At 37.4% G+C, this 26,856-nt stretch overlaps 1 protein-coding gene across 7 annotated transcripts; it reads left to right on the top strand.

Annotated features, from left to right (window-relative positions):
* Nucleotides 1-42: 42 nt before the first annotated feature.
* On the top strand, nucleotides 43-26,764 carry atp2b3a (ATPase plasma membrane Ca2+ transporting 3a). Of its 7 annotated transcripts, none has more exons than XM_043247839.1 (23): nucleotides 43-607; nucleotides 2,602-3,166; nucleotides 6,089-6,286; nucleotides 6,744-7,001; nucleotides 7,910-8,035; nucleotides 11,117-11,245; nucleotides 11,546-11,611; nucleotides 11,809-11,847; nucleotides 12,193-12,357; nucleotides 13,053-13,267; nucleotides 13,405-13,647; nucleotides 13,793-14,034; nucleotides 14,611-14,845; nucleotides 15,008-15,187; nucleotides 15,564-15,651; nucleotides 16,913-17,019; nucleotides 17,824-18,015; nucleotides 18,537-18,750; nucleotides 18,934-19,145; nucleotides 19,896-20,003; nucleotides 20,100-20,282; nucleotides 21,740-21,893; nucleotides 25,198-25,363. In XM_043247839.1, the coding sequence occupies exons 2-23, from the start codon at nucleotides 2,959-2,961 to the stop codon at nucleotides 25,221-25,223; spliced, it is 3,588 nt and encodes a 1,195-aa protein (XP_043103774.1). In that variant the 5' UTR covers nucleotides 43-607; nucleotides 2,602-2,958; the 3' UTR covers nucleotides 25,224-25,363. The 7 variants fall into 7 exon arrangements, with proteins under 7 accessions (XP_043103774.1, XP_043103775.1, XP_043103769.1 ...); XM_043247834.1 differs by having other exon boundaries at nucleotides 49-607; nucleotides 21,740-21,826; nucleotides 25,198-26,764; XM_043247835.1 differs by lacking the exon at nucleotides 43-607 and adding an exon at nucleotides 1,638-1,791 and having other exon boundaries at nucleotides 21,740-21,826; nucleotides 25,198-26,764.
* Nucleotides 26,765-26,856: the final 92 nt, after the last annotated feature.

Genomic DNA, 26,856 nt, shown 5'->3' with positions numbered 1-26,856 from the left:
GAAAAACCCATCCCTCGCCATAGTAGAATTCGTCTTTTACCGGGAAAAAGAAGGGATTGCGGAGAGAGAGAGAGAGAGAGAGAGAGGGGGGAGCGAGAGGCCTGGATCTCGTTCCGCCCTTCCCCCATCTCCCGTCCTCCAGCGCTGGGATGCTGCTGCTGCTGCTGCCATCACCGAGAGATGCGCGTCAAACGGGCATCATCAGCATGTAGACCCACATCTCTCCTTCACCCATCACTCTATCAGTCAGCGCCAAAAATAACAGCAACGATGTGACCAAAACGAGCCTCCTTTACGTTCCCGACAGCACAACACGCCGTTTTTAACCGATTAATTAATGCGGACATGGTACAATCTCATCTGCATCATTCAGGTTTTCTTCCGCATAAGATGAAGTGCTCACCACCGTCTGCTGCCTCCTGCTCCCTTCATTTGATTTCTATTCTGCACCGTTGCGCATCATCTGCATTTGGAATAGCGTAAAGGTCAAATGATGTGACTTTCATTTTTTGTGTTCTCCATGATGGGCATGATTTGAGGCTAAATCACTGGATATCATTTCTTTTTTCGACTCAGCGTCAAATGTCCTTGGAACATGGCCTGCGCGGTGAGTGAATATATTTGTTCACGCATACATGTTCACAAGTGCCTTGTGGTGTCATCAGGGTATGTTTTGTGTCGGGTTTGTTTATTTGTTGCAGTCCAGCGTCTGCTAATGTATAATGCTTTATTATTATGATTACAGTAGGTAAGCAGTGCATGGAAATTATTATAACCATCTACAGCATGCCCAGCACGTTCAATTCACAAATAGATATGTTTTATGTCAGGAGGCAGAGCATTCGTGATTGTTCAACAATTGTTTGTAACGTCATAAAATAAATTAGTAATGCAGAATAAATAATCATGCCCAGTATAAATAAAATATAACACAGTGTCACAATTACACCTTTGACAACAACTCTTTGACATTTATTTAAAAATATTAAATCTTTATTATTGTGAAATAAACTTAACTAAGAGCAGTGTATGTATAAATACCCGTATGCATGGGACGAATAACTAGTTTTTTAAAAGACTGAAAAGCAGGAGATGGATGAATGTAACCTTGCTGTCTGGGCAGTTTGTGCAGCCTTTCATTTTAATCCCCGCCAAATGTTTTAATATACATTTGTTTCGCTTCCCCTCGCTGCGATTAAAGCGAAAAACCACGACACAAATGCTACAGGCACTTTTATAAGATGTGAGCAGCTGTACAGCGGACCAAGGTGAACATCTGATTCCTGAAGGTTACCAGGAAAGGGCATCATCGTTTATAAAGCGCGTTTTTGCTGAGGAATCTCCTGGCCATTTTTAATAAAAGATGAGGAGGCGCGCGCAGATTACGGGTTTTAATGTTCAGTAACCTAAAGTTGGTGTCACAGCAGGGAAATGGAGGCGCAGAGCTCAAGCGGATTGTAATGTCATCCAAAATTGCAGGCCTGATGGCTGGTAGTGTTGCCTTCGTAAATCTGTTCTGCAGTGGGATTGGGCAAGTGTTTATGTGCGCATGCGCAGGCGTCTCGGACTGAGAGAAGGCAGATTTTGCGTCGAGAGGCGGCACTGTGAAGTACATGGGTTGGGGAGAGGCGCGCGTACGCCGTTTTTATCAAGAGAGAGTATTTCGAAAGGCGTTTAGATAAGAAGTGATTGTCCTCGGTTTCACTCGGATATTATGCAAACAAGTCATTGCAGTAGGTGTGCGTGATGAACGCTCGTTTCCCACAAACTTCCTACACCTGTGACACCTCGGTGAGCAAATGCCACCTTCACATTTCAGGAGGTTTAATAAATAAACGCGTTGGATAGTTGCGATTAGGAACAAATACGTTCGTAATGAAACCCAAAAGTGGACAAAAATTCACGGTTAAGTGCTGGGTAAACAGACGAACGCGTAATAAAATAGCGATAGTTAAATAAAATAACGCTAACACGCGTTGAGCTATAGGACAAAATGTCTATTCATTTATCAAGGCAGGTGTTAGATGAAAAGCTCAACTCAGCCTTTGAGCCTTTGATGTTTTTGTCATAAATGTCGGGGAAACCTGTCACGTGTTTTTAACGCTGCAGTTTTGCATCATTTAAATGCCCCCAAGCCAAAATAATGATTTGATGTTTTTGTGTTGTTGCCTTTTTGATTTCTGCTGTTTTGTGATTTTGTAGGCTACTGTTTAAATATGTTCATGTAATTTCTTGATATGATTAATTATACAAACTTTATTTCATTATTTTGTCATATTGGTGATTTATCCTATGATAAATTAATCTGTATGATTAAAATAAATAATATATAAATAAATAAATGTAAAATAAATAAAGCTTTTTTATGTTTATGTCCAGCTATTTTTGTTTCATGATAATGTTTTCTTTTTTTTTTTTTGATATACACACACACACACACACACACACACATATATATATATATATATATATATATATATATATATATATATATATATATATATATATATATATATACACTATGTTTTTGATGTTTCAGAGCTGTGTGTTTTTGGAAATTCAGTAATGCACTTCTAACATTCTTCTTTATTTGTTCCTCAGGTTTTGTACCAACGTTATTCCTGTGTCACTAGATCCTCTTTATTGTTTATTAATCAGTAACGCTCGCTTCATTTGGTCTTCATAGAGATGGATTGGCACAATGGCTACCACTTTATTTGCTGACTTTTTCTTTATGGGGGGAAATTTCAGGGGAGCCACAGCTACCGCACCATAGAACCGAAAAACCCCAAACAATCTCACAATCTCAGTATGGAGAACTACATACAGAACATCTTAGAAATAGGCGAGGAGGAATATAAATAAGACAAAAGAGATCACACATTTTCCCAGGTATCCATCTTTTAGCTCATAGCACCTGCTAAAAAGCTTCCAGTCTTCCACAACCAACACGCCATCATGGGGGATCTGGGCAATAGCACGGTAGACTTCCACCCTAAGAAGCCGGGGATGGACAAAGGAAGCCATGAGGGAGATTTTGGAGTGACAATAGATGATCTGTGCTCACTGATGGAGCTGAGGGGACCCGAGGCCCTGCAGAAGATCCAGGAGAACTACACAGACACAGAAACCCTCTGTCACAGACTCAAGACTTCACCTGCAGATGGTGAGTAGTACTAGTTTGGACGTGACCAGGTCACTTGCTAATTACATCACACGTGCATCCTGAAACAGACAGACACTTTCAGCTATTATAACAATTTTGTGGTCATTTACTTACTCTCAGGTCATTCGAAACCCTATGATTTTATTTCTTCCGTGGAACACAAACGGAGAATTATACTGATTGCTGTGTACCATGCAGTTAGTCCCTATGGGGACTGAGGCTTTTATCAGAAAAGATGCGAAAGCACCATAAAAGTATCATAAAATTGGTCCATTAGTCTTGTGAATTACATATTCATATAGGTTTTCTGCAGCTCTACGGTAGTTTTGTGTCAGGAGCGGACAAAAATTTAAGTCGCTATTCACCGATAAGACTTTTAATGCAGTGCACAAGTTGTATGGGCCTTTTTTTTTTTTTTTTTTTTTGAATACGTTCACGCTTCAGTCCCTGTTCATTGTTACTGCATGAGAAAAGGCAACAGGTTTAGTTCTTCAAGATTTGTTTTTGTGCATCGCAAAAGAAAGATTTGGAAATGACATGAGGACAGGTAAATGACGACAGAATTAATTTTTGAGTGAACCAGTTCCTTAAATTCAGATGCATCTATATTATCTATAAACACTGAAACATGCCTGCCTTCACAGAAAGAATACCAAATGACAGGCTTATCTGCCTTAGATAGCAGACATCCCTGAAGAGCACCTGGTGTTGAATTCTATTCTACATTTTTCACACTAAAAATGAAATGCCTTGTATCGCCCATGTTATAAGCAGCTTTGTATTAGGAAGTTCAAGTCCAGTTTTTCAGAACATCTTTGCGTATTTCTTTATGCAACATCATAGCAGACTATTCATATTTACAGAAATGTCTTGATTGATGTCTTGATTCACACATGATATACGATATGTAACTTTATAGATAAAAAAAGAGCACACCGATTTTGATAATTAATTTTCAGTAATGAATAAATTATTAAGTATAATTAAGTATAATTAAGTATAAAGCTGAAATAAAATATAGATTTCAGAAGAAAACTAAAATGAAAACAAATACAATCTATATATATAAAACCCTAATACAAATCACATAAAACTTAAGTTACTTTTTAATATGCTATACGTTCTATGTAAATAATATTAAAATATCACTGAAGAATACGTAAACTCAAACTGCACTTTAAAAGTAAAGCGTCTTGAATTAGTATCATAAAACATCATTAGACAATATCAAAACTCTTGCAAAGCTCCTGCCATATGTTAATGATGTTGCATAATAAATCTATATTCATATTTTGAGATATATCAGGAGCTTGTTTAGCATTTTCTATTCCTCCGTATTTCATGCTTGTAATGATCAGAAACTGAATAAAAGCACAGTGCTTAATCTGCGAAGATTTAAACTTTCAACGTAATGTAAAACATAATTTAGCTCTGAATCTTTTATTGCAGCAGCTATTGTGGGTAGATGATCCTACTTTGCGCTCTGATAATCACATTGATTCGCATCTTGTTCTGACCACTTGCTTTCAGACTAAGTCATGCGGTCTGCCTGCATCGCTATTTGGCAGCCACGTTGAGGTTACTTTAAGTTTATTGTAAAGCGCTTTCTCCTCTTTTAATGCTGCTCTTTGAAAAGACACTCTTCAGAAAGCGTGACAGGGATACAAAAAGAGAAGCTTAGGGGCATGGATGGAAAGATGAAAGGGTAGAAGAAAGGGCTGGATGTACCGCAAAAGTCTTTCAATTCTGGTTGTCCGTGGAAAGGGGATTGCTTTGGTGTTTCTCGGTTGTCTTAATTTACTTGTGCATATTGTGATGAACGGAGACTGAATGAATTAATCGGGGGAATTGGAATGAGTTAGGGAAATGATTTCCTACAAGCCGTTGGAGTAACTCAATTAGGTTTTACAGTGAGTGAAAGGGAAGCTCTGATGGGAGATGAGAGGTTGCCAGGGGCAGCAGGTGATGATTGGCAGGGTGAGGATGCAGAGAGCGTGACAGTCTGTCTGGGTCTTGCTGCCAAAAATCACACCCTGTTGTGCATCCGAAACACACTGACTTAACCATCTGTGCCCTGTGTTCTCTTGTTATGTCCTCTCCCCTCCCTTCCTGTCACCCTAAGAGGTCAGGGATTGGTGCTAACAGAATCGAGTGATGACTAATGAGCTTCCAGGAAGTTCTCGAAACCATTTGCATAGAGAAAAACCCATTAATAAATGAATTAAGGGTTTTTAAGCACCACACGGCAAAAAATGCTTTTCTAGCTTGCATGCATTTCTTGTTTGAAGCCAAAATATCTACAAACGTGAAAGAATTTTTAAGAAAAGTAAAAATGATTGTCTTGTTTTCAAGTTGGAGTTAAGCAAGATTATTTAGTTTACTCCATAGGCAGATTATTTTGCTTGTTTCAACTTTTTCATTTTCAAGACTATAACTTTTACTTGTCTAGAAAATCCTTCATGATTTAAGAATTTTTAGATATTTTGGCTGGAAACAAGACAAAAATCTAAGATAGAAAAGCATTTTTTCGATTTTTTTTTTTTTTTTTTTTTAGAATAAAGCATATCTCGATTTACACCATCTTAGGATGACAGTTTCTGCACTGTATGTAAAACATCCTTTTTGCGGAATGTTTCATGCTTTTCAGGTTGACACTTTGCTGTGGTTGCCAAATTAATAATAGGGTGGCAAAAAACATTTCCAATTGTTTTTTCGTAACTTTCCAGTAATTTGGAAACTTTCCAGGTCTTTTTTTTTTTTTTTTGGAATCTTCTTGGAATTTTTGGGAAGTTCATTCCCAGAAGTACATTTACGGAAATTCTCCATCTGTTTGCAGTCCTAATATTAATATATCAATTTAGGTCTCATAAGTAAGATTTGATCACTGACAATAATTGTAAGTCCCATCTTTTCCTTCAAAAGGATTATCGGACAATCCTGCGGACCTGGAGAAACGTCGGCTAGTGTTTGGAATGAACTTCATCCCTCCTAAGAAGCCCAAGACCTTCCTTCAGCTGGTGTGGGAGGCTCTACAGGATGTTACCCTTATAATCCTGGAAATAGCGGCCATTATTTCCCTCGGACTGTCCTTTTACCAGCCGCCAGGAGGGGACACTGAAGGTGAATTGGGCTCTTAAGTATTCAGTAAAAAAAAGAAAGAAAGTACAAATGTAAAAAAATGCAAACGTAGTCTCACCATAAAAGGGATTTCTGGCCTTTCATCAGTGGCTCAGGGAAAACGTGATATGCTTCATGTCGTAGCCCCATTAAAATTTCAATAATTTAACAGTCTGGTGACCTTTATTCTGCTAATATTAACACTGCTACTTGTACATGCTTATATCAAGACATTTTCAGAGTTTCATCCCTAAAGTGGTCTTGTGTTGTTAATTTGCAATCTTTTTAATGCATTTTTAAAGTAATCCTAAGAACCAGTATAGCTAAGAAAGCAAAGAAAAATGGAACGGCGTGAGAGATGATGGATAGATAAAAGAACACAAAGGATTAGAAGTAGACACTCAAACTCTCTGTCCTCCCACACGTTTTTACCTTTCCATCTCTTTCTCTTTCTCTCCAGCGTGTGGTAATGTGAGTGCAGGTGCGGAGGACGAGGGAGAGGCAGAGGCGGGCTGGATCGAGGGTGCAGCTATCCTGCTCTCGGTGCTCTGCGTGGTGGTGGTGACAGCGTTTAATGACTGGAGCAAAGAAAAGCAGTTCCGTGGCCTGCAGAGCCGTATCGAGCAGGAGCAGCGCTTCGCTGTGGTGCGGAACGGCACAGTCATTCAGATCCCCGTGGCTGAGATGGTGGTGGGGGATATTGCCCAGGTCAAATATGGTCAGTAGAGTTCAAAATTTGCTCCACAAGTAGTCTTACTTTATCTTTTTATTAAAAACCTTTAAATCTTTAGGAGTCTTGTTTCTGTTAAAAGTGTGCTGTTAAGTTCCTGTGATCCCTACAAAATTCTTTATGAACTCATAATTTATCAAATTAACTAAATTGAAACAATGTTAAGTATAATTTATTTTCACTTCTAATTATAATTTTATATAATTATAAAAATAATCTAAATTAATTTTATACACACACACAGTATATGTATGTGTATATATATATATATAAATATATATATATATATATATATATATATATATATATATATAAATATATACTTATATATATATATATATAATTACACTTAATATATATAAAATTACATTTTTACATTTTTTTAATTATTTTATACATAGCATTAAAATATACAAATGCATTAAAAATTTAAATAAATTATTTATACATAAATTCATAATCTGTTTACTATATTAGTATTATATTATTAATATAGCAGATCCTTAGAATTAAAATTGTGTATGTATATAAATGAACTTATTAATTCTGTAAAATTTATTTACAAATCATTAAAATAATACTTTAAATTGTGCATGTATATAAATGACAATTTAAATAATTTCTGTTGAATTAATTTAGATTAAAATTGCATTCACAAATTAAAACATTTTTTACAAATGTATAATCTGTGTTAGTATTATATTATTCATATAGCAAATTCTTACAATTTTACTTAAATTGTGCATGTATATAAATAATAATAATGTTATTTGAAATATATAAAAAGGATGTGAAGATTTCTTTGAATAATTAATTAAGTAATTTTGCTCATTAAAGGTAGTAGTACTCAAGGGCTTGTAAGATTGATCTGTTGCTGTCACTCTGGGGTCTCCTAGGCGACCTCCTGCCTGCGGATGGTGTTCTCATCCAAGGCAACGACCTCAAGATCGATGAGAGCTCCCTCACTGGAGAGTCTGATCACGTACGCAAATCCATCGACAAGGATCCCATGCTGCTGTCAGGTAGGGAGTAAAGGTTATATAAGCGAACATATGTTTGCATGTGCTTGCGTGGGATTGTGTGGACTGGGTCGGCCATATGGCCATAGGTTGTGGTGAATGTTTGTGTGTGTCTTTACATAAACAGTTCTGGATATTCAAAACCATACAAATACTGAAAGATATTCACCATTCGGATGATTTGGGATGCGCTTAAACGGTGGTTAAAAATCCAGGCTTGCGCGTTCAAATGGTGTTTTGTTTGTTCGATTCCTAGAGGCACAATTCCCTTTACTTATAATGTCACGTGTGTAGTTACTGTAAGGCTTCACAGAATTACCGCTGTCAATTAATTTAGACTGACACTATTGCAATCCATCTGAATTAAACCAATTTGCTGTTTGGGAGGATGGGGATTGTGCAAAGTATTCTGTCAATACTTTAACACTCAGGTTGCGCAGTGCTTGGGCTAAATCTCATTGACTGGTTTAATGAGGGAACGTCCCTGAGGTCTGATAAACAGGTTAATCAGCTTCCTCCTCATCTCTGCTTCCTGGAGAAAGGCTCAGATTTGTGTTCGGCCCTCCAGAGACCTGCTCTGCCACTTCTTTCTAATGATCGCAGTTCACCAGAGCAGCAGCTGTTTCTTCGCTTGGCCACACACGCAGCGTTACCCCACGACCTCAACATAATCAAATGTGAAAAATGGGAAATGGAATCTATGGAAACATAACATGCTTTTTAGACATTTGATGTGAAAAATGCACGTGTAACACGATTAGAGTGGACTTGCACCGCTAAATTGACATTAACAAAGAATAATGAATACTAATTTGAATGTTGTTAACGTCTTTGATTGTCCAATACAGAATCAAAATTTCTTGATTTGCCCATATTCTCAGTAAGAAACTAAAACGTGATCCAGGACCACAAGACCAGTCATAAGTAATAGCCAAAAATACACTGCGGGATGTGAGAAAACATTAGTAGATTAAAGTAGATTAATATTCCTACCAAAAATATACAAGAACTTTGTTTTTATTAGTAATGTTTTTTTTTTTGCACTCTCAGATTCCAGATTTTCAAATAGTTGTATCTCGGCCAAAAAGTGTCCGATTTCAACAAACCATACATCAATGGAAAGCATATTTATTATATATATAACGTCAGTTAAAAAGAATATCTTTATGACTGGTCTGGTGGTCCTGGGTCACAAATGGTTTAGTAAATGATTCAAACATGCTGTAGTTTTACTGGAGCGTTGACTGCTGAAAATGTAGCTTTCCTAAAAATGACATTTAAAAAATAAGAAGCAAGAAGATCTGAGCTTTAGTATAAAGGTCTCTTAATGATCAGTGTTATTTATTTGATTAATGAAGACCTAGAAATAGTAAATATTTTAAATAGTAAATATGTCATTTTGCATTGTAACTGTAACTTATTTTAGCTGTTTCCATTTCTATGGTTATTTTCAGGTTTGAATGAATAAAAAACTGTTTATTATTTGATGCGATCACATATGATATATGATGGTAGATTAAAGTATAGCAGTACTGGATGGTTTCCAGCCTGTGCAGTCAGTTCTTAAGGTCATTGAGGAGGTGGATGGCCTGAGGGAAAACTTGTTTTGAAGGCAGGAGGTTCTTAATTTAAAACCACTTTGATTTATCAGGAAGAATTTGGAAAAATCTAGTGAAACTCTTGTGCAATCTAAGACGTTTTCTCGATAAGCATCTCTTGCTGCATGTTTCTCAACTTTAAGATGACTAGTTTTCGTGAAGATGTTTTGTTTTATTGACAATCCTTCTTTTTTTGTCATTCATCAGCGTGTGCAATTAATCATCGAGGGGTGCATATTATTTTCTCAGTAATTATGGGAGAGTCATCTTTTCTCAACATGTATGTTTGAAGGTCTCTGTTGTGAAGAAGGAAATGCATGCTGCACAAAATAATTGTCTTAATCAGTAGTTTTGTTTTGTATCTCTGTCTCTGCAAAAATATCTTCTCTCATTGGCAGTAGACAAACCTTGCTGAATTTGTAAAAAAAAACAAAACAAAACATTTTTTTAAACAAATCTTCTTCTCAAGTACATTTATTTGTATTTTATAGTTAGGCTTTTTTGTGTGGGTGCTTTTTTTCTGGAAAACAAGGCAAAATAATGGTGAACAATGCAAGAATTAATGTGCGCTGAATCGGGGAACAAAGCAATCTGGTTCAGTTTAATTGTATTACACTAAAAGAAAAGGCCATGAAGGAAACTTCAGCTTTAATTCTAATCTTTGGTTTAGACAAGCGCTGGGCTTGTGTGAGCACAACAAATAACATCAATACATTAATTGAAGCTATCCATGACTCATACTATTGATTGGGCGTTGATAAAATAACAGTACAGGCTTATATTTCCCCCTAACCTCACCTTAAAGTGCTGCCCCTATTATGTAACGCAGCTCTAAGTGAACAAAAACATCCTGCAAAGTTTTAAATCCGAAAGAGCGCCGTGTATAAAGTTATTGTCTCTCAAAAGAAAGAGTCGACTCTGAATTATTGAAACGAGTTGTTTTTAAAACGAGCCGCAAGCTGTTTCATGTCAACATTATTGCCCGCTTCCACTTTTTGTTCTTTTCACGTTGATCTGAATGAAAATGCTTTAAATGAAATCGACCAATCACTGGAGGGTCCTGGAAAAATTAATTGTTAACCAAATCGCTTGGGAGTCTATGAATAAATAAGGTAAAAAGAAATTGTAAGAAAATGAAAGTGTTTTTTGACCTTGCATGCATGTCAACCTGTAGTTTTGTAAAATATAAATTTTGAAGTCATTCAATTAAATTAAACATGCTGTAACTGGAGACTCCTGAACGTCTAGTCATTTATAAAGGTTTTATGTTCAAAATATTTATTAAAATGAATACTAAAGTCCTTTAGTCAGTAGCTAACCATGTTTAGTCACAAGATGGCACCAATAAGCTATTTTAATTTGAATTGGTAGGCTATTTTTTTAAATTTTTTTAAGTGAAACTGTAGTCTTTCGAGTAGGGAAGCGAAAAAGCTGGGAATAAATTGTTGGAAATACTTACATTTTCTCTGCATTTCACAAAATTCAGGCACTCATGTAATGGAGGGCTCTGGGAAAATGGTGGTCACTGCTGTTGGGGTCAACTCTCAAACGGGAATCATCTTCACCCTTCTGGGGGCCGGAGAGATGGAGGAAGAGAAGAAAGACTGCAAGAAAGGTTGGCGTCTGTCAGTTGTTTGAAAGTATTTTACAAATGCTTAAAAGCTGAGCATGATTAAACACGCACATCATAAAAGAAAAATCCATTTTGCTTGAATACCCACATAGAATTATCCAGATGCAAAACTGTCTAATGGTCTGGGGCAATTCTATTTCAATGCGTTGAAATGCTCAGAAATTTTGCTCACTCATTTGAGTTGATTTTTCATTGCTTTTGTTCAGCATTTAGGTTTTGTTTTATGTCTTTACATACCACCTTCGTTTTTGTCCTATCCTCTGTTTCTAACAATTCTATCAGAGGTCAATAGTAATTCATCCACGCAGTTCCCCAGTGTTGAAGCCAAAGAACACAACATCATAAATGGTAGGTGACATTCACAATAGAGAGATGACTCATAAACAGCATCCTGGTTTTAACTCTCCGTATCTGTCAAATGTTATCCCTCCATGTTTTATGTTTCATTTCTCATGCACTTTATTGTTCTCTCATGTCAGCTACATTGACCTGAACCAGCAGAAATTATATTTGTTTTGTTTAAACGTCTGCATTAACCTTCACAGGGAAACAAGACGGGACCCTGGAGAACAATCAAAATAAAGGTGACTCTCGAGACTGAATTAGAATTGAGTTACGATCACTTTTAAGAGGTTAAATTCATATTGATTTATGACAAGATAAAATCATTATTATGATCAACTGTTTTCCAAATGAAAATCTGCAAAATGGACAGCATATGCAGAATGCTGGCTTTATTGTGTGTTTTAGATATTAATAGGTTAATGTACTTTGTAAAATGTCTTATGTCTTGTCAGTAGGCACTGATATTGTGCGTACTACATACTGCAAACCAAAAAGTGTTATTCTGTGTAGTTTGCTTTTTCTAACATTTCTAACAGTTACCTATAATTCTGTTTGCCTGATCACTTTGTCTCCACCCACTATAGCTAAGAAACAGGATGAGGCTGTTGCCATGGAGATGCAGCCTTTGAAGAGTGCAGAAGGTGGGGAAGTGGAGGAGAAAGAGAAGAAAAAAGCCAGTGTGCCCAAGAAGGAAAAATCAGTTCTTCAGGGCAAACTCACCAAGCTGGCAGTGCAAATCGGGAAAGCAGGTGGGGAGGTCTCAAGTTAGGGCAAGTTCTTCTGATTGTATTTGCTTGCTAAGTCGAGCGTTATTTTTGCTCATACTTAACTTTTTTGTGTTCACAATTTACAAAATGTATATAATAAGCGAGTACACCATAAAAGGTAGTGCTGCGGAGTAGCCCAGTACCTGCGTGTTTCGTATTTTGTAAAACAGAACAGTTGATCTCTTTCCCAGTTCAGTTTTTTGCACCATCCAAGGTAAATTAATACTATAAAGTGGCTATTCTAAGGCTGACGTCATACATTACCATTATTACTGGAGTAATATGTTTGTTGAAAATACAACTTTGCCATCAAAGGAGTAAATTCTATTTCATTTAATTAGTAGTTAATAAATTAGAAAGTTAATAAATAGAAAGTTATTTTAAATGGTAATGTTCTCTCTCTATAATACAAATAATTACATTCTTGTTGAGCTTTAGAAACGTCTTTGAAAAAACTAAATTAGTAAATCAACCCTCATTCACTTAGAGCTGCGTTACTCACTGCATGAAAGGTCATTTTCGAATTTCAAAATTCTATATTAGGGGCACCTTGACATTTGGTAGTACGTATTTGGGTCAGTAATTCACCCAATGAATTATACATGATAATAGTGTGACTGTTCCAGGAGAGGTGTGCTGTTACTTTTCTAAGCAATTACATGTATGATTTATTGCAGGTCTGGTGATGTCCGCCATCACTGTGATTATCCTGATGCTGTACTTCGTGATCGAAACGTTCGTCATTCAGGGACGGGTCTGGCTGACAGAATGCACACCTATTTACGTGCAGTACTTTGTCAAATTCTTCATCATCGGAGTTACAGTTCTGGTGGTGGCTGTGCCAGAGGGTTTGCCACTGGCTGTCACCATATCCCTGGCGTACTCAGTAAAGGTAAGTCAAAAATTAATAATTGTTATTTTCTGGCAAGTTATGTATGCACTTGATTTTGTAACGTTGAGCCCATCCCATAATTGTCATTTACATACATATAACATTTTAACACTCTCCCCATCAATGCCTTTCTATAGAAAATGATGAAGGACAATAACCTGGTGCGTCATTTAGACGCATGTGAGACTATGGGCAATGCTACGGCAATTTGCTCAGATAAAACAGGGACCCTCACCACTAACCGGATGACAGTAGTGCAGATTTATGTAGGGGACCAGCACTTCCGTGACATCCCAAGACCAGACCAGATTAACCCAAAGACTCTTGAGCTCACCAGCAGTGCTATTGCTGTGAACTGCGCCTACACCTCCAAAATAATGGTGAGAGTACTTTACTAAAACACTATATATTTCAGCACTAAGCTTTTGCAGTGAACCTCGAGAGGCCATGCTTTACAGTGATATCACTACAGTTTATGACTGTCATTTTCTGCTTTCATTTACTCTGTTCACCTCTTCCTCCCAGGCTGCAGATAAGGAAGGTGGGCTGCCCAAACAAGTGGGTAATAAGACAGAATGTTCTCTGCTGGGACTCGTGCTGGACCTGAAGCAAGACTATCAAGCTGTGAGGGAGCAGATCCCTGAAGAGAAGCTCTATAAAGTCTACACCTTTAATTCTGTCAGGAAATCCATGAGCACCGTCATTCAGATGCCTGACGGAAGCTTCCGCTTGTACAGCAAAGGAGCCTCTGAGATCCTGCTCAAGAAGTAACTAACATTAACTACCATTTCTTTTTTAAATAAATGCTTTTCTACATTGTTTATCAAAGAATCTGGAGAGAGACATTGTATTGCAGCTTCCACACTTCTGTTTTCAACATTGATAATAATAAGAAATGTTTCTTGAGTAGCAAATCAGCATATGAAAGCAATTTCTGAAGGATCATGTGACACTGAAGACTGGAGCAATGCCAGTATTTGTTTTAAAATATATTAAAAAATTGTAAATTGTATTGTTTTAACTGCATTTTTGATAAATGCAGCCTTGGTAATCAAAAATATAACAAAAAAAGTTATCTCTGACTTTCAAATTCCAGTCTATTTATTATAATATTTACTTGTGATATTGATCATTAACATTTTGTGAAGGTTTAGCATTTTATTTCATTGGCCATTAGTTAAAAAATTTCAAACTAAAGACTACTACTTTCTTTAAGGCCTAATTAACTCATTTGTGAGCAGTGAGCACTGAAAATTAGTACCATGCGCATTTTGAAAAGTGTAGTCTTTGTCAAAAATACACTGTAAAGATAAATGAATCAAACTGTTCTGCGTTCATTTTAGGTGCTCGTTCATCTTGGGCGGTGACGGCGAGGCTCGTGCTTTTAGGCCACGGGACAGAGATGAGATGGTGAAGAAAGTGATTGAACCGATGGCATGCGATGGCCTTCGTACGATTTGCATCGCTTACCGGGAGCTCCCAGCTGACCCCATGCCAGAATGGGACAATGAGACAGACATAGTCTCCAACCTTATCTGCATCACAGTGGTCGGCATTGAAGACCCAGTTCGACCTGAGGTATACAGACCATTTTAATGTCTCCTATTTACCTAAGAAACTGTACATACCCTGAACATCACTTCCGAAAATGATTAATCAAAAGAAGTCTAAAATGCTGTCTATGAGGCACAGTTATGATATTGATATCTGTCCTGATTTGCTGATTAAAATTTGAATCAGGTCCCAGACGCCATCAAGAAGTGCCAGCGAGCAGGCATCACCGTGCGTATGGTGACAGGTGACAATATAAACACTGCACGTGCCATCGCTGCCAAATGTGGCATCATCCATCCTGGAGACGACTTCCTGTGTATGGAAGGGAAGGACTTCAACAGGCGAATCAGAAATGAGAAAGGAGAGGTATACTTCCAAGTTTTGTAGTCATATACCGAATAATTGCAGGAACAATTTCTATATAAATCAGCATATTACAATCATTTATGTGACACTGAAGACTGGAGTAATATCTGTTGAAAAATTAATCTTTGCCAACACAGGAATGAACTGCATTTTATAATCTATTACAATTTTAAATAATATTTCAACCATATTTCAATACTACTATTATATGAATGTGACATTGATACATTAATATGATAATATTACTGTTTTACTGTATTGTGATCAAGTAAATTCATCCAGCGTGAGCTTAAGAGTCTTTTTTTAAAATATAAAAAATCCTACAGACTGCAAACCTTGTAATCATGGTGGTGTTTTTCCCCAAATTTTGTTGCAGATTGAGCAAGAGCGTATTGACAAAATTTGGCCCAAGCTCAGAGTTCTTGCTCGTTCCTCCCCTACAGACAAACACACATTAGTCAAAGGTAAGTCTTTTACAGTTTACCCTAATCAACATTTCTATTATTTTCAACTGTTCATCATTTTAAAATGTTTAAATCAGGCCGGTTTAACCTTACAGTACTCAACACTTCCTGTCAGTCTATCAAAATCCTTCATTACTTGAATTATTATTATTAGGTGATAATGCACATCTTTTGTTTTGCGATAACAACTAGCTGGATGTACATTATCCCGCTTATTACATGGCTTGCAACAAAAGTAAATAATTGGAGATGAAACACTGATTCTATGATTATATAACACTGAGTTATAATATTTGAACATAAAGCTTCCATGAAAACTTAATCATCAACCTTAATGGACATTTAAGGCATATGATTGAGATGTACTATTTTATTAGCTAACCAAACTTAAAGCTTCCACCAAAAAACTATTCCTAGCATATAGAACCAACTTTAGCTACCAGGATGAGTCTGTATTAGTTTTTTAGCAGCTGTTAACACAGATGTACCATGGAATGTCACAACTGACCAGATTCAAGCATTCCACAGACCCATGTAATAATTTAAAGCACACCCACCACAAAATCAGGCTTTACACTTCTTATTTACATTGATATCATCCTGAGGTTAAATACAGATTTAAAATCATAACACAAAATAGTTATAAATAGCTATGATACTGGTTTTGACATCAAATCTTTGCATAGTTATGACAAGAAACACTGGCATCTAACGATGCCATGGAAAAACAAAGCATATGACATAAACCAAAATAGAAAATAAAACAGTTATTGAATAATCATGTGTCCTATACTGCAGAAACATTGGTGTCTCCTTTTGTGTGTGTGTGTGTGTGTGTGTGTGTGTGTGTGTGTGTGTGTGTGTTTGTGTGAGTGTGACAAATCAGATGTAACCCCCTTAGTAATCATAAACATTTTCAAAAGTAACTGTAATTTAATTAAACATTTTTTCTCATTATCTGTAACTAATTACAGTTACATTATTTTAATTAAATCACATAATTCTGTTACATTCTGTTAACTAGTTACTCCTCAGTCCTTTGGAGATAATAAACCTCTCCTTTATGTCCTTAATGGAGTTCTCTTATAATCATTAACAGTACCATACAGTACATTATTGATGACATTTATGCTGACTTGAGTAGCGATACAAAAACTTCCTGATGTCGATAATGGTTTTCTAACCATTTCGGCCAAATTTGCATTACATATATGTTGGTCTTGAATGAACTATTAGGATTTATTTTCTTGTGTTGTGCCAGGTATCATAGACAGCACCATTGTAGAGCAAAGGCAGGTGGTTGCAGTCACCGGTGACGGCACAAATGACGGACCTGCTCTTAAGAAGGCTGATGTGGGGTTTGCAATGGTGAGAAGATCCATCCACTAAATTTCTGTGCCATCTATTTCGGAGGTTCTGTTACACGTAGGGTTATGATAAACTCAACTGAAGCTAATTATGAGACATTCAGTGCACATGAATGATGCTTTTACACTAAGTTTTGGTTAGGATCAGGTTTGGTTGACAGTAAAGTTTACTTCTTGGATTAGTTTGAAAGCCAACCTCCAAACCACACGTCAAGTTGGAAAAGTTCATATGAGTCAGAACATATTGGAAATTGCCTACAAGTCACTGGTAGAGAGTGTGCTGATGTATAATTTAACTTTATGGTATGGGAACCTCAATTGTAAGGCTGAAATAATAATCTGGCAAGAGTCACTAATAATTGTTCGTAAAACCATTGGCAGACCACAGAGGTTTGCACATCAAAATGTGTTGGGAAAGCAGAGTATATTTTATAAGAACCTACTCATCCTCTGTGTAATCAGTTTGTTTTATTGCCCTCTGGGAGACAATATTTAATGCCTAGAGCAAAGACACATATTTATAGAAGATCCATTGTACCTGCTGCGATCGGGTTTATTAATCAAAATCTATGTGATTTAGTATTTTTTTTATGTGTGTTGTAGTATGTGTCTGTAAGTGTATTTGGTTTATGCTGGTGTGGTAAAACGACAAATTTAATCAACCACGGCTGACAATAAAGATGTATTTTATTGTGTATGAGATGCGGTGCATATCAACTGGTATACACAGATTGGGAATACACTAAGTGTAAAAACATTCAATTAAACGCACCAGATTTAATAATTACTTTCTCTGTTTGCGTAGGGCATCGCTGGTACAGATGTGGCCAAGGAGGCCTCTGATATCATCCTGACAGACGATAACTTCTCCAGCATAGTAAAGGCTGTGATGTGGGGACGAAATGTGTATGACAGCATCTCCAAGTTCTTACAGTTTCAGCTCACAGTGAACGTGGTGGCTGTCATAGTAGCCTTCACTGGTGCCTGTATCACGCAGGTACATGCATAGACTATATATACTTCCATTCGAAAGTTTGGGGTCAGTAAGATGTTATTTACTTTTTCTTTTATTAAGCAAGGATGAGTTACATTGGTGAAAAGTAACATTACAAATATTTCTGTATGAAATAAATGCTGTTTTTTTTATGTATATCAATTTGCACAAAAATATTAAGCTGCACAAACCTTTTCAAGGGCCCAAAATCTGTATTTTACTGAGGATTCAAGGATAACACTAAAGACTTAAGTAATGCTTATGTTATTTCAGCTTGAACATCACAGGAATCAATTACACTTTTGTTTTTAGGTTATCTTTATGCAATTAAAAATTGATAGAATTCTTTATTACTGTTTTTACTCGTTTCAGTTCAGCCTTGGTGGGCTTAAGGGACTTCTATCAAATACTTTAAAGTTCTTACTGACCTGAAACATTTGAATGGCAGTGTATATATGCACTAATATAACCTGACATTTAAACTGGGTTTTATTTATTTATTTGCTCTGTTTTTGTGTATGTAGGATTCACCCCTTAAGGCAGTGCAGATGCTGTGGGTCAATCTGATCATGGACACATTTGCTTCTCTGGCTCTTGCCACAGAGCCACCCACCGAAGCGTTGCTCCTGAGGAAGCCCTACGGCCGAAACAACCCCCTCATATCCAGAACCATGATGAAGAACATCCTTGGCCATGCAGTGTACCAGCTTATCATCATCTTCACCCTGCTCTTTGTAGGTACGGTACTTTGCGCTCTGTTTCTGTCAAAGTATTGAATAGATGCATAACCTCTGTTGTCTTCTTATATCTACAGGGATGCACAATTGCTATGTGTCATATTTTACGTTATAAATCATTTAAATTTATTGGTTTCAGTTGATATTGTGTACTCATGTCATATTTTCCTGACCTTCTGCTCAGGTGAGAAGATCTTTGACATAGACAGTGGACGTAACGCTCCACTTCACTCTCCTCCGTCGGAGCATTACACCATCATCTTTAACACCTTTGTCCTCATGCAACTCTTCAATGAAATCAATGCTCGTAAGATCCACGGAGAGAGGAACGTGTTTGATGGGATCTTTTCAAACCCCATCTTCTGTTCGATTGTGCTGGGGACCTTTGCAATACAGGTAAACACATACAAATCTTTAGACAAAGAAGTCTAGATTCTTTCCATTTTCACTTGTTTAAAGTCTGTGTAAAGTCAATTCTGACTTACTGATTAGAAAGGTTAGAAATGCATTGCTGAAGTATGTGACAAAGACTGTAAACTACGTAGTACTTAATTGTGGAGTTTTTCATTATACCATTTTTTATGCTAAAAAAATAAACGTTTATGAAAGAAGTCCTTATGCTTACTCCTGTGTATGAATTTATGTAATCAAAAATACAGTAAAAATACTAATTTTATTTCTTGTATTTTGTAGTACAATGGATTGTTTCAATATACGTTTAAAATGTATTTCTTTTTACATATGTATATTTGTTTTTACATATGTGACGGCAAAGATCAATTTTTAAGCATCATCACTTCAGTATTCACTGTCACATGATCCTTCAGAAATCTTTCTAATATGCTAATATTATTAAGCAAGGACACAAAAATACTCATTTTGATGGTGGATTGTAATCCAGAAAGAATTGTATGAAACACATGTGAATGAAATGAAATTATTTTCCAGTTTTAAATGTGCTTTTGATTATGGATAGCCTGGTTCCAGGTTTCCAAACAAAGAGGCAAAACTTACAGACTGCAGCTTTGAGAATTTGAAAAGACAGAAAATAATTTTTTTTTTGTCGATACAATTTTATGCATTTGTGGTTTACATGCAGATTAAAGTACACCACTCCACTCCTATATCTCTGTTTGTGATTTGTAGATTGTGATTGTGCAGTTTGGTGGGAAGCCTTTCAGCTGTTCCCCCTTAAATGTGGAGCAGTGGCTTTGGTGCCTGTTTGTGGGAATGGGTGAGCTGATCTGGGGACAGGTAAGTGCTGCAATCCGCTGCTTTTCCATTCGAGATGCTCTCAAAACCAGAAAAATATCAGCTTAAGTTGTGCTCCATTGTATCGTTTCTCTCCAGGTGATAGCATCAGTGCCAACACATCAGCTGAAGTGTCTGAAAGAAGCAGGCCACGGGCCGGCTCCGGACGAGATCATGGATGAGGATCTAGCTGAGGATGAGGAGGAGATCGACTATGCCGAGAGAGAGCTGAGACGAGGACAGATCCTGTGGTTCAGAGGACTCAATCGAATTCAGACTCAGGTGACGTTCAGTACTCGTCTAGTCCTGTCTGGTTTAACGTTGCTTTTGCGTTGTTTCGACAGGGACAGCTGTTCCCGCATAGACACATACTGCCTTAAAATATACCAAATGCCTTCTGTGCCACATGCTCTAGTTTGCGCACTTTTTTCGAACTTTATTTTCCTCATAACTCAAACATACTTTTCTTTCTTCACCAGCCTTTATATATTGATGAAATATTAATATTTAACAAGCTTTCTGTGTTGTAAATCTTAACTTCTCTCTCTCCCTCACTTCATCCTTTATTCTCTCTGCTGCTATATCACGCTGTTTTATTGAGTCCTTTTGCTCTGCTACTTGCGTCTCCATGTATTATGTCGCTCCTCGGTAACTATTATCGGCCTTTTTGAATTTATAAATATTTTCATGGTTTGTATACACATTGTTTCTTTGTCACACTTTATTTTAAGGTCCAATTCTCTCTATTAACAAATCGTTTTCTACGACTTTTGCCTTGGTGAACTTTTAATTTTCTGCTTATTAATAGTTTGTAAGGTAGTTGTTAAATTGTTAAGTTATTAAGTATTGGGTTAGATTTGGGAATAGCAGAATATGGTCATGTAGAATATGTTCTTTATAAGCACTAATAAACAACCAATATAACAATAACAGTCATGCTAATAAATAACTAGTTAATAGTCAGAATTGGTCCCTATACTAAAGTGTTGCATGTTTCTTCAAGTATAGGCACTTTTGCACTTTCTGTACCTATGTGTCATTTTCCACATCTCAAATGGTGTTGTGTTTTGTGATGAAAATAAAATTTGAATTATTTTTGTAATATTTCACAAATACCAGTTTATGTACTGTAAATAGATTTCTTTTTTTTTCATTATTTCACATAATTACAGCTTAATTGGAAATGCTTATAAAAAAGTATTATAAAAAAATTTTTATCCACACATCATGCTTTTCACTGGTGTATTTGTTTATATGTTATCAAACGAATTTGTTATGACAGAAATAATGTCACTACTAAGGGACAGCATTAAAAAGGTTTATATAATAGTTTATAAACATTTATATATTCAATAAAAGTAATATTTAACAGTATTAAAATTATTTATTAAACTAATAGTTTTTAAAAAATTGTATTATGTATTTTTTATATTTTAAGATTAAAAGTTGGGGTCCTTCAAGGGTGAAATAATGCAATTTATACATAAAGTTTTAATGTTTCGTATGACAAAGAAAATTAAAATGATTAGACTTAATAAAAATAAAAACTCAATAAAGTGCTCATAGTTGAAGAAACGCCCTGGCTGATTGGCTTGCACATTAGCAAATTATTGTGAAATGCTGCTTTCCTGCAAGCTGTTCCTTCCCAAAACTCCCTCGAGTGATTAAAGCCCCATCCCGTTCATTTCATGAAGCTCATTCGCCTGTCTGTGTGATGTCCTTCTCTCTCTCTCCTGCAGATGGAGGTAGTGAGTACCTTCAAGAGAAGTGGTTCGTTTCAGGGTGCAGTGAGACGCCGCTCTTCAGTGCTCAGCCAACTCCATGACGTAACCAATAATTCTACTCCCTCTCACGTAGTTCTCTCCACTGCCAATGCAACTGGTGCCCCCGGGAGTGAGTCCTTACATTCCGTTAACGGCACCTCGTAGAGCCCGTGCACTCAGATGGCTAGCATACACACCTACACACACACGTGCATTGTTGCCTGCCTTCAAACGCAACTAGTCTGCTGAATGTTGAGTGTGTGTGTGTGTGTGTGCGCGTGCGAGCGAGAGAGAGAGAGAGAGAGCAGATTATCATCAGAGCATCTGCTTTATCTCTCTACATGTGCTTTTTTAGTTTGTTTCGCTTATTCATTTGTGGCCTTTCTTTCTTTCTCTCTTTCTTTCTTTCCTCCTTCCTCGCTACCTCATAACTTATTTCTTGCTCTTGCTCGTTTAATTCTGGCTTGGCGCTGCCAAGATGAGGCTGGTTTTCTTTTTCTTGTTGCCTTTTTTTGATTCTCCCGTTGCTTGATTTTGCCAATAATTCACCCTCAAATCAATGTTGCCAAAAAAAAGGGCTACCAGAATTTCACTCGAAAGAGCCAAACAGCAATTGAACTGAATTGAGAAACTAAAGTGGAGATGATCGATCCGTTTGACAACATGGGAACAACGAAAGCAAAAGGTTGACTGTTGTAAACCTGCGAGTATAAGCCCATAATGGTTTCTGCTGCCATTTTCATGTTAGGGATATTAGCATTGATAATGCTAACGTTTTTCTATCCCGTTCAGGACAAAAGTGTTTTTTTTTTTTTTTGCTCTGTCATTGTGCGCCTTGTTCAGATTCTCCTTTCTCTCTTCACAGGTTTCGTGTTATAACCTGCCGCGTCTAATGAAAGTGTCCTGCTAATTGTTGCTGCTTGAGTTTCTACACATAAGAAAAGCTTTCTTACTACCTGCTGCTATGATTCACTGTCACTAAACAGCTGTAGTTTTCTTGAGAGTCACTCTCGCAGACAGCGATTTGTTTAATGCACCAAATATAACATCAACATTGCCCTCCAGGTACCAGAAGCGATCTTTTCCGTGGTCTAAAGAAAACAGCTGCGTCTTAGCATTTCCAAATCCCTTCAAAGAGACCACCGAGCATTAGCCCAGCTGGAATGCCCCCCAGTTTCATTATCACTTCCCCTTCAATGTTAATCTTCAGTTTCTTTTATTTTACGAACCTTTAAAAGTGGAATATATTTTGTCCTTATTTTTTCAACACATGTTTTTAGTGTCTTATCCTGTCCTGTCCTGTCGGTCTCGTCCAGTATATTGTTTTTATTTCTTGTCTCTGTCCTTGTTTCATCGTCTTTAGCATTTTGTGCTGATATCTTAGATCAAATCTAACACAGAAAAAAATAAAAAGATCCAGTATATTTTTTTATTGTTATAGTTGCGCAAAATAATGCCTTGGTGATGTTGCACAAGAGGGCTGCTTCTCAAAAGCTTTTGTTGGGGTATCATGCCACAACAAAAGAACATGATTCGTGCTGTAGGTTAAGACCTCCATCCTTCAAGCGTCTGTCTTTCACCTCCCCTCTCTTGCCGTCTGTCATGAGGAGTTCTGATGCGATGTGTTTGGAGCTATTCAAACACAATCCCTTTTCTGTTTTTCCATCCAGTGCCTGAATTACGAAAGACTTAGCCGATTCCTCACTGCAGTTAATTCACAATGTTTTTTTTCTCCCCCTCTTTGATATCATAACCATTTCAAATTCTGGGCCTTATACTCGAAAGTTTACAATGTCAGTGCTTGCGTAGCAGAGAAAATAGCTTTAAATGAAAAAGCAAGGAAGCTCAAAACGAATGGCTCTTTGGAAAAACAAATCCGCAGAAGCGCTGTTGTGTCCATGTTGTGAAGTCCCCTCCCTCTGTCAGTCACATCGCTTTGTGGTCATTCCCGAACGTGGTTTGGCTATGCATGTAGAATGCAGAGAGCGGGAAAAAAAAAAAAAAAACCTTACGGACGATGAATGCGATGGTCCCGACATGCATGGTCACGCACACGAAACGATTTTTCAAGAAGATGCGTTTTCACCACGGCTGCTGTTTAATCTCACATGACAAGAACGAGGATGTCAGAAAAAGGAACATGGACCGTTTCGATCGATGTTTTTACGGATATTTTTTTCCTATTGAATGTGTACTTGCATGCCAAGCATGAACGGGAAGAGGAAACTTGAATTATTGTGCATGGTTGCATGGGAGACGAGTCCCATTTGATGTGTTCATACTTTTGAGGGCATAGAGAGTTTGGTTTTTCTTTTTCCTTTCCACAAAAACAAGGCAATCAAGATCTCCTAAATGTCTTCGTATTAGAATGAGCTAATATAATCAAAGATACTTTGCTTTGTTTCATTTATTTATTTTTCCTCGATTTATCGAAAGTGGATTATAAAAAGGCTTACAAATATACCCTATAAATGTAACGAATAGAAAACTGATGATGTCAGACCAATAAATAATGCTTACAGTAACTAATGCAATCTGTTTTTTCAAGACTTGTTGAATCTGTATTACAGAATTTGTCAACACCAACAGTATGTGAATACGCATGTCTTTATTTCCTGTATGTTTTTGTGTTCGTGCGTTCTGTGCACAGCCGTGTAGTTTAAACCTCACTTTCTGTGTGTTTTCTGTGTGTGTACTGTGTACACCGCGTGTATGTGTGTGTTTGTACCACATGGTGGCGTGCGTGCCTTCAAAGTCATCGTTTTCTTGGTGTTTCCTGTCGTTCGTTTGCATGTGTTTTTTTTTTTTCTTAGTGTTCCATGAATTTTAATCACCTGGTATTGAACTGGCAACAGTGAAAGTTGTAATTCCGTTTTTTTGAACTTTGCATACATACTTGCCTTTTATTATTTTATTTATTTTCTTTATCTGTTAATTTGTTATGCTCACTAATTTGACATGCCTTTCTGCTCACGAAACAAAAGAGGTAAAAAAACAACAACAACTTTTTGATCATGATCATCAATAAAGCTGAAATTGTATCGAAAGAAAGGCAGACAGGGGGCTAAGGCTGCTTTGACAGATCATATTCACTATATTTATGGTATCCTTCCGTTTTATTGGAACTATTTGTGTTTGCCGTCTTGTGAGATTTCCTTTTCCTCTTGTAATTACAACTTGGGTTTCAATGATTGTTTTTGGCCGTCATTCTATAGAGGCCTATAGAATGGCTGTGGAGTTTTGTTTCTTTTCAAAGGCCTTACTGCACCGAAGGCCTTAATGGATGTGAAACTTTCAGCTCTCGCAGCTCAGCTAGCTGAAAGTGTCCGAGTAGTGCAAAAGGGGGACTAAACTTCTCTCCACCTCTCTGTCCCTTTGATCCCTCCATTTTCTTCCCTTTGACATCTCCTACCCCCCGCACCCTTGACGTATAGATCCGGGTGGTGAAAGCTTTCCGTAGCTCCCTCTACGACGGCATCGAGCGGCCCGAGTCGCGGAACTCCATTCATGACTTCCAGGCGCACCCGGAGTTCATCATCACGGACTCGGTCCACAACATCCCCCTGATCGACGAGACGGACGTGGACGACGAATCGGAACGCTCCAACCATAACCACGTGCGTGTGGCGCTTCGTCACCCCGGCCCTCACTCTCAGCCCCAGGCGCCCCAGAGGCCCCCGCGATCCCGCTACCCGTCTCGCCCGCTGAGGCAGCAGAGCCTGCCGGTCACCCTCAACTGCAACAACAACGCCGCCGAGAGCCGCGTCTACCTGGGCTCGAGCGTTCCCCCGTGCCCCGCGAGCCCTCTGCACAGCCTGGAGACGTGCCTCTGAAAGGGGGGCACAGACTGCCAGCCAGACGGAGAAACGCTCGTTTCTGTACCTAATTTTAGTTCCTGTCACTATCACAGATTCACTGCTTCAAAATGTTCCAGTGGTTCTTTACAGTATCTTGTGTGACCCAAAGACAATCCCGCTCCGCATGAAAGTGACCGATTATGTTCTCATACAGTATGTTGCACTCGAAAGAAATACCCAAAACGATGAGATGGATCTACGTGCGCGCGTAGACGAGGACTCTGACTAAAGATTTTAAAGACTGAGCCTAGTGAAAGTGTACAACTGGGAAAAAAAAAAAGAGAGAGGAAAAAGATGTTTATTTGGGGATTACTCCTTTCGCCTTTTAGTTAATAACATTATTGTTCCGATTATTATAGTGGTTATATTTCTGCTAAAACTACGACAATTAATACTACAGTTACTATACTCCAGTTATGATACTTCATCGTTTAGCTTTATATAACTAAGTATGTTTGTATGTATGACGTAAGTCTGTATGTATGTGTACTTTGTTTGTTTGTTTGTTTGCTGTTGTTAAAATCCGTGTCTATGTTCTCATTGGTTCCACACGTGCCCCTCTCTCTGTTTTCTGTGTTAGAGTGTGATGTGTATGTCCAATTTAAAAAAAAAAAAAAAAAAAAAAAAGAAATGAAATTACAGAACATATATCAGCAGCATAAATAAAATAAAATCTAACCATTGGAGGAAAATGTTAGAATATTTGCTGGAAATTGCAAAAAAAGAAGAGGCAATGGCGCGGGAAGCATCTCGCCCATTCGTCAAACACCACATAATCCACTTCAGAACTAAAGAAAAATACTGTATACTTTTATATTTCTACCATGAGAAAGTATCAATTATTTTTATATGATGCATTTTCATGTCGGTGAAGCAAATCAGCAAGATTACCTGAAATTATTTATTTTCCTATGTGACATTTATTTTTCTTTACGTATGTCCGATAGGAAAATAAATATTCAGGAAACATTGGACGGGGAAATATAAATCATTTTGCCAACTGTGAGAACTGTTGGCCCTTGTATGCTCAAAATGTGGTGTTTATGGGTATAGAAAATGTTTCGACACACAAGATCGTGTAGAGCCCTTCATTCATCTTTTAAACTTGTATTCAAGTAATTAAACATCTGCATGATTTATGACACATTTATGCAGCACACTGCATTATTCCGTGAACAGTGCGCCTTCTTTTCTAGAGACTGATTCATTGCTGTCATGCTTGAAGGTAAACTCATT

The sequence above is a fragment of the Puntigrus tetrazona genome, chromosome 8 (assembly GCF_018831695.1).
Source record: "Puntigrus tetrazona isolate hp1 chromosome 8, ASM1883169v1, whole genome shotgun sequence".
NCBI lineage: Eukaryota > Metazoa > Chordata > Actinopteri > Cypriniformes > Cyprinidae > Puntigrus > Puntigrus tetrazona.
Note: the sequence above shows the minus strand (reverse complement) of the source record. Positions and strands in the feature narration are given on the sequence as shown.

Bases quoted from the DNA above. Each gene is read 5' to 3' on its own strand.
- atp2b3a (XM_043247834.1), top strand. From the start codon at position 2,959: ATGGGGGATCTGGGCAATAGCACGGTAGACTTCCACCCTAAGAAGCCG. The intron at 18,016-18,536 runs GTACATGCATAG...TTGTGTATGTAG, and splicing joins CTGGTGCCTGTATCACGCAG to GATTCACCCCTTAAGGCAGT. The intron at 18,751-18,933 runs GTACGGTACTTT...CCTTCTGCTCAG, and splicing joins CTTCACCCTGCTCTTTGTAG to GTGAGAAGATCTTTGACATA.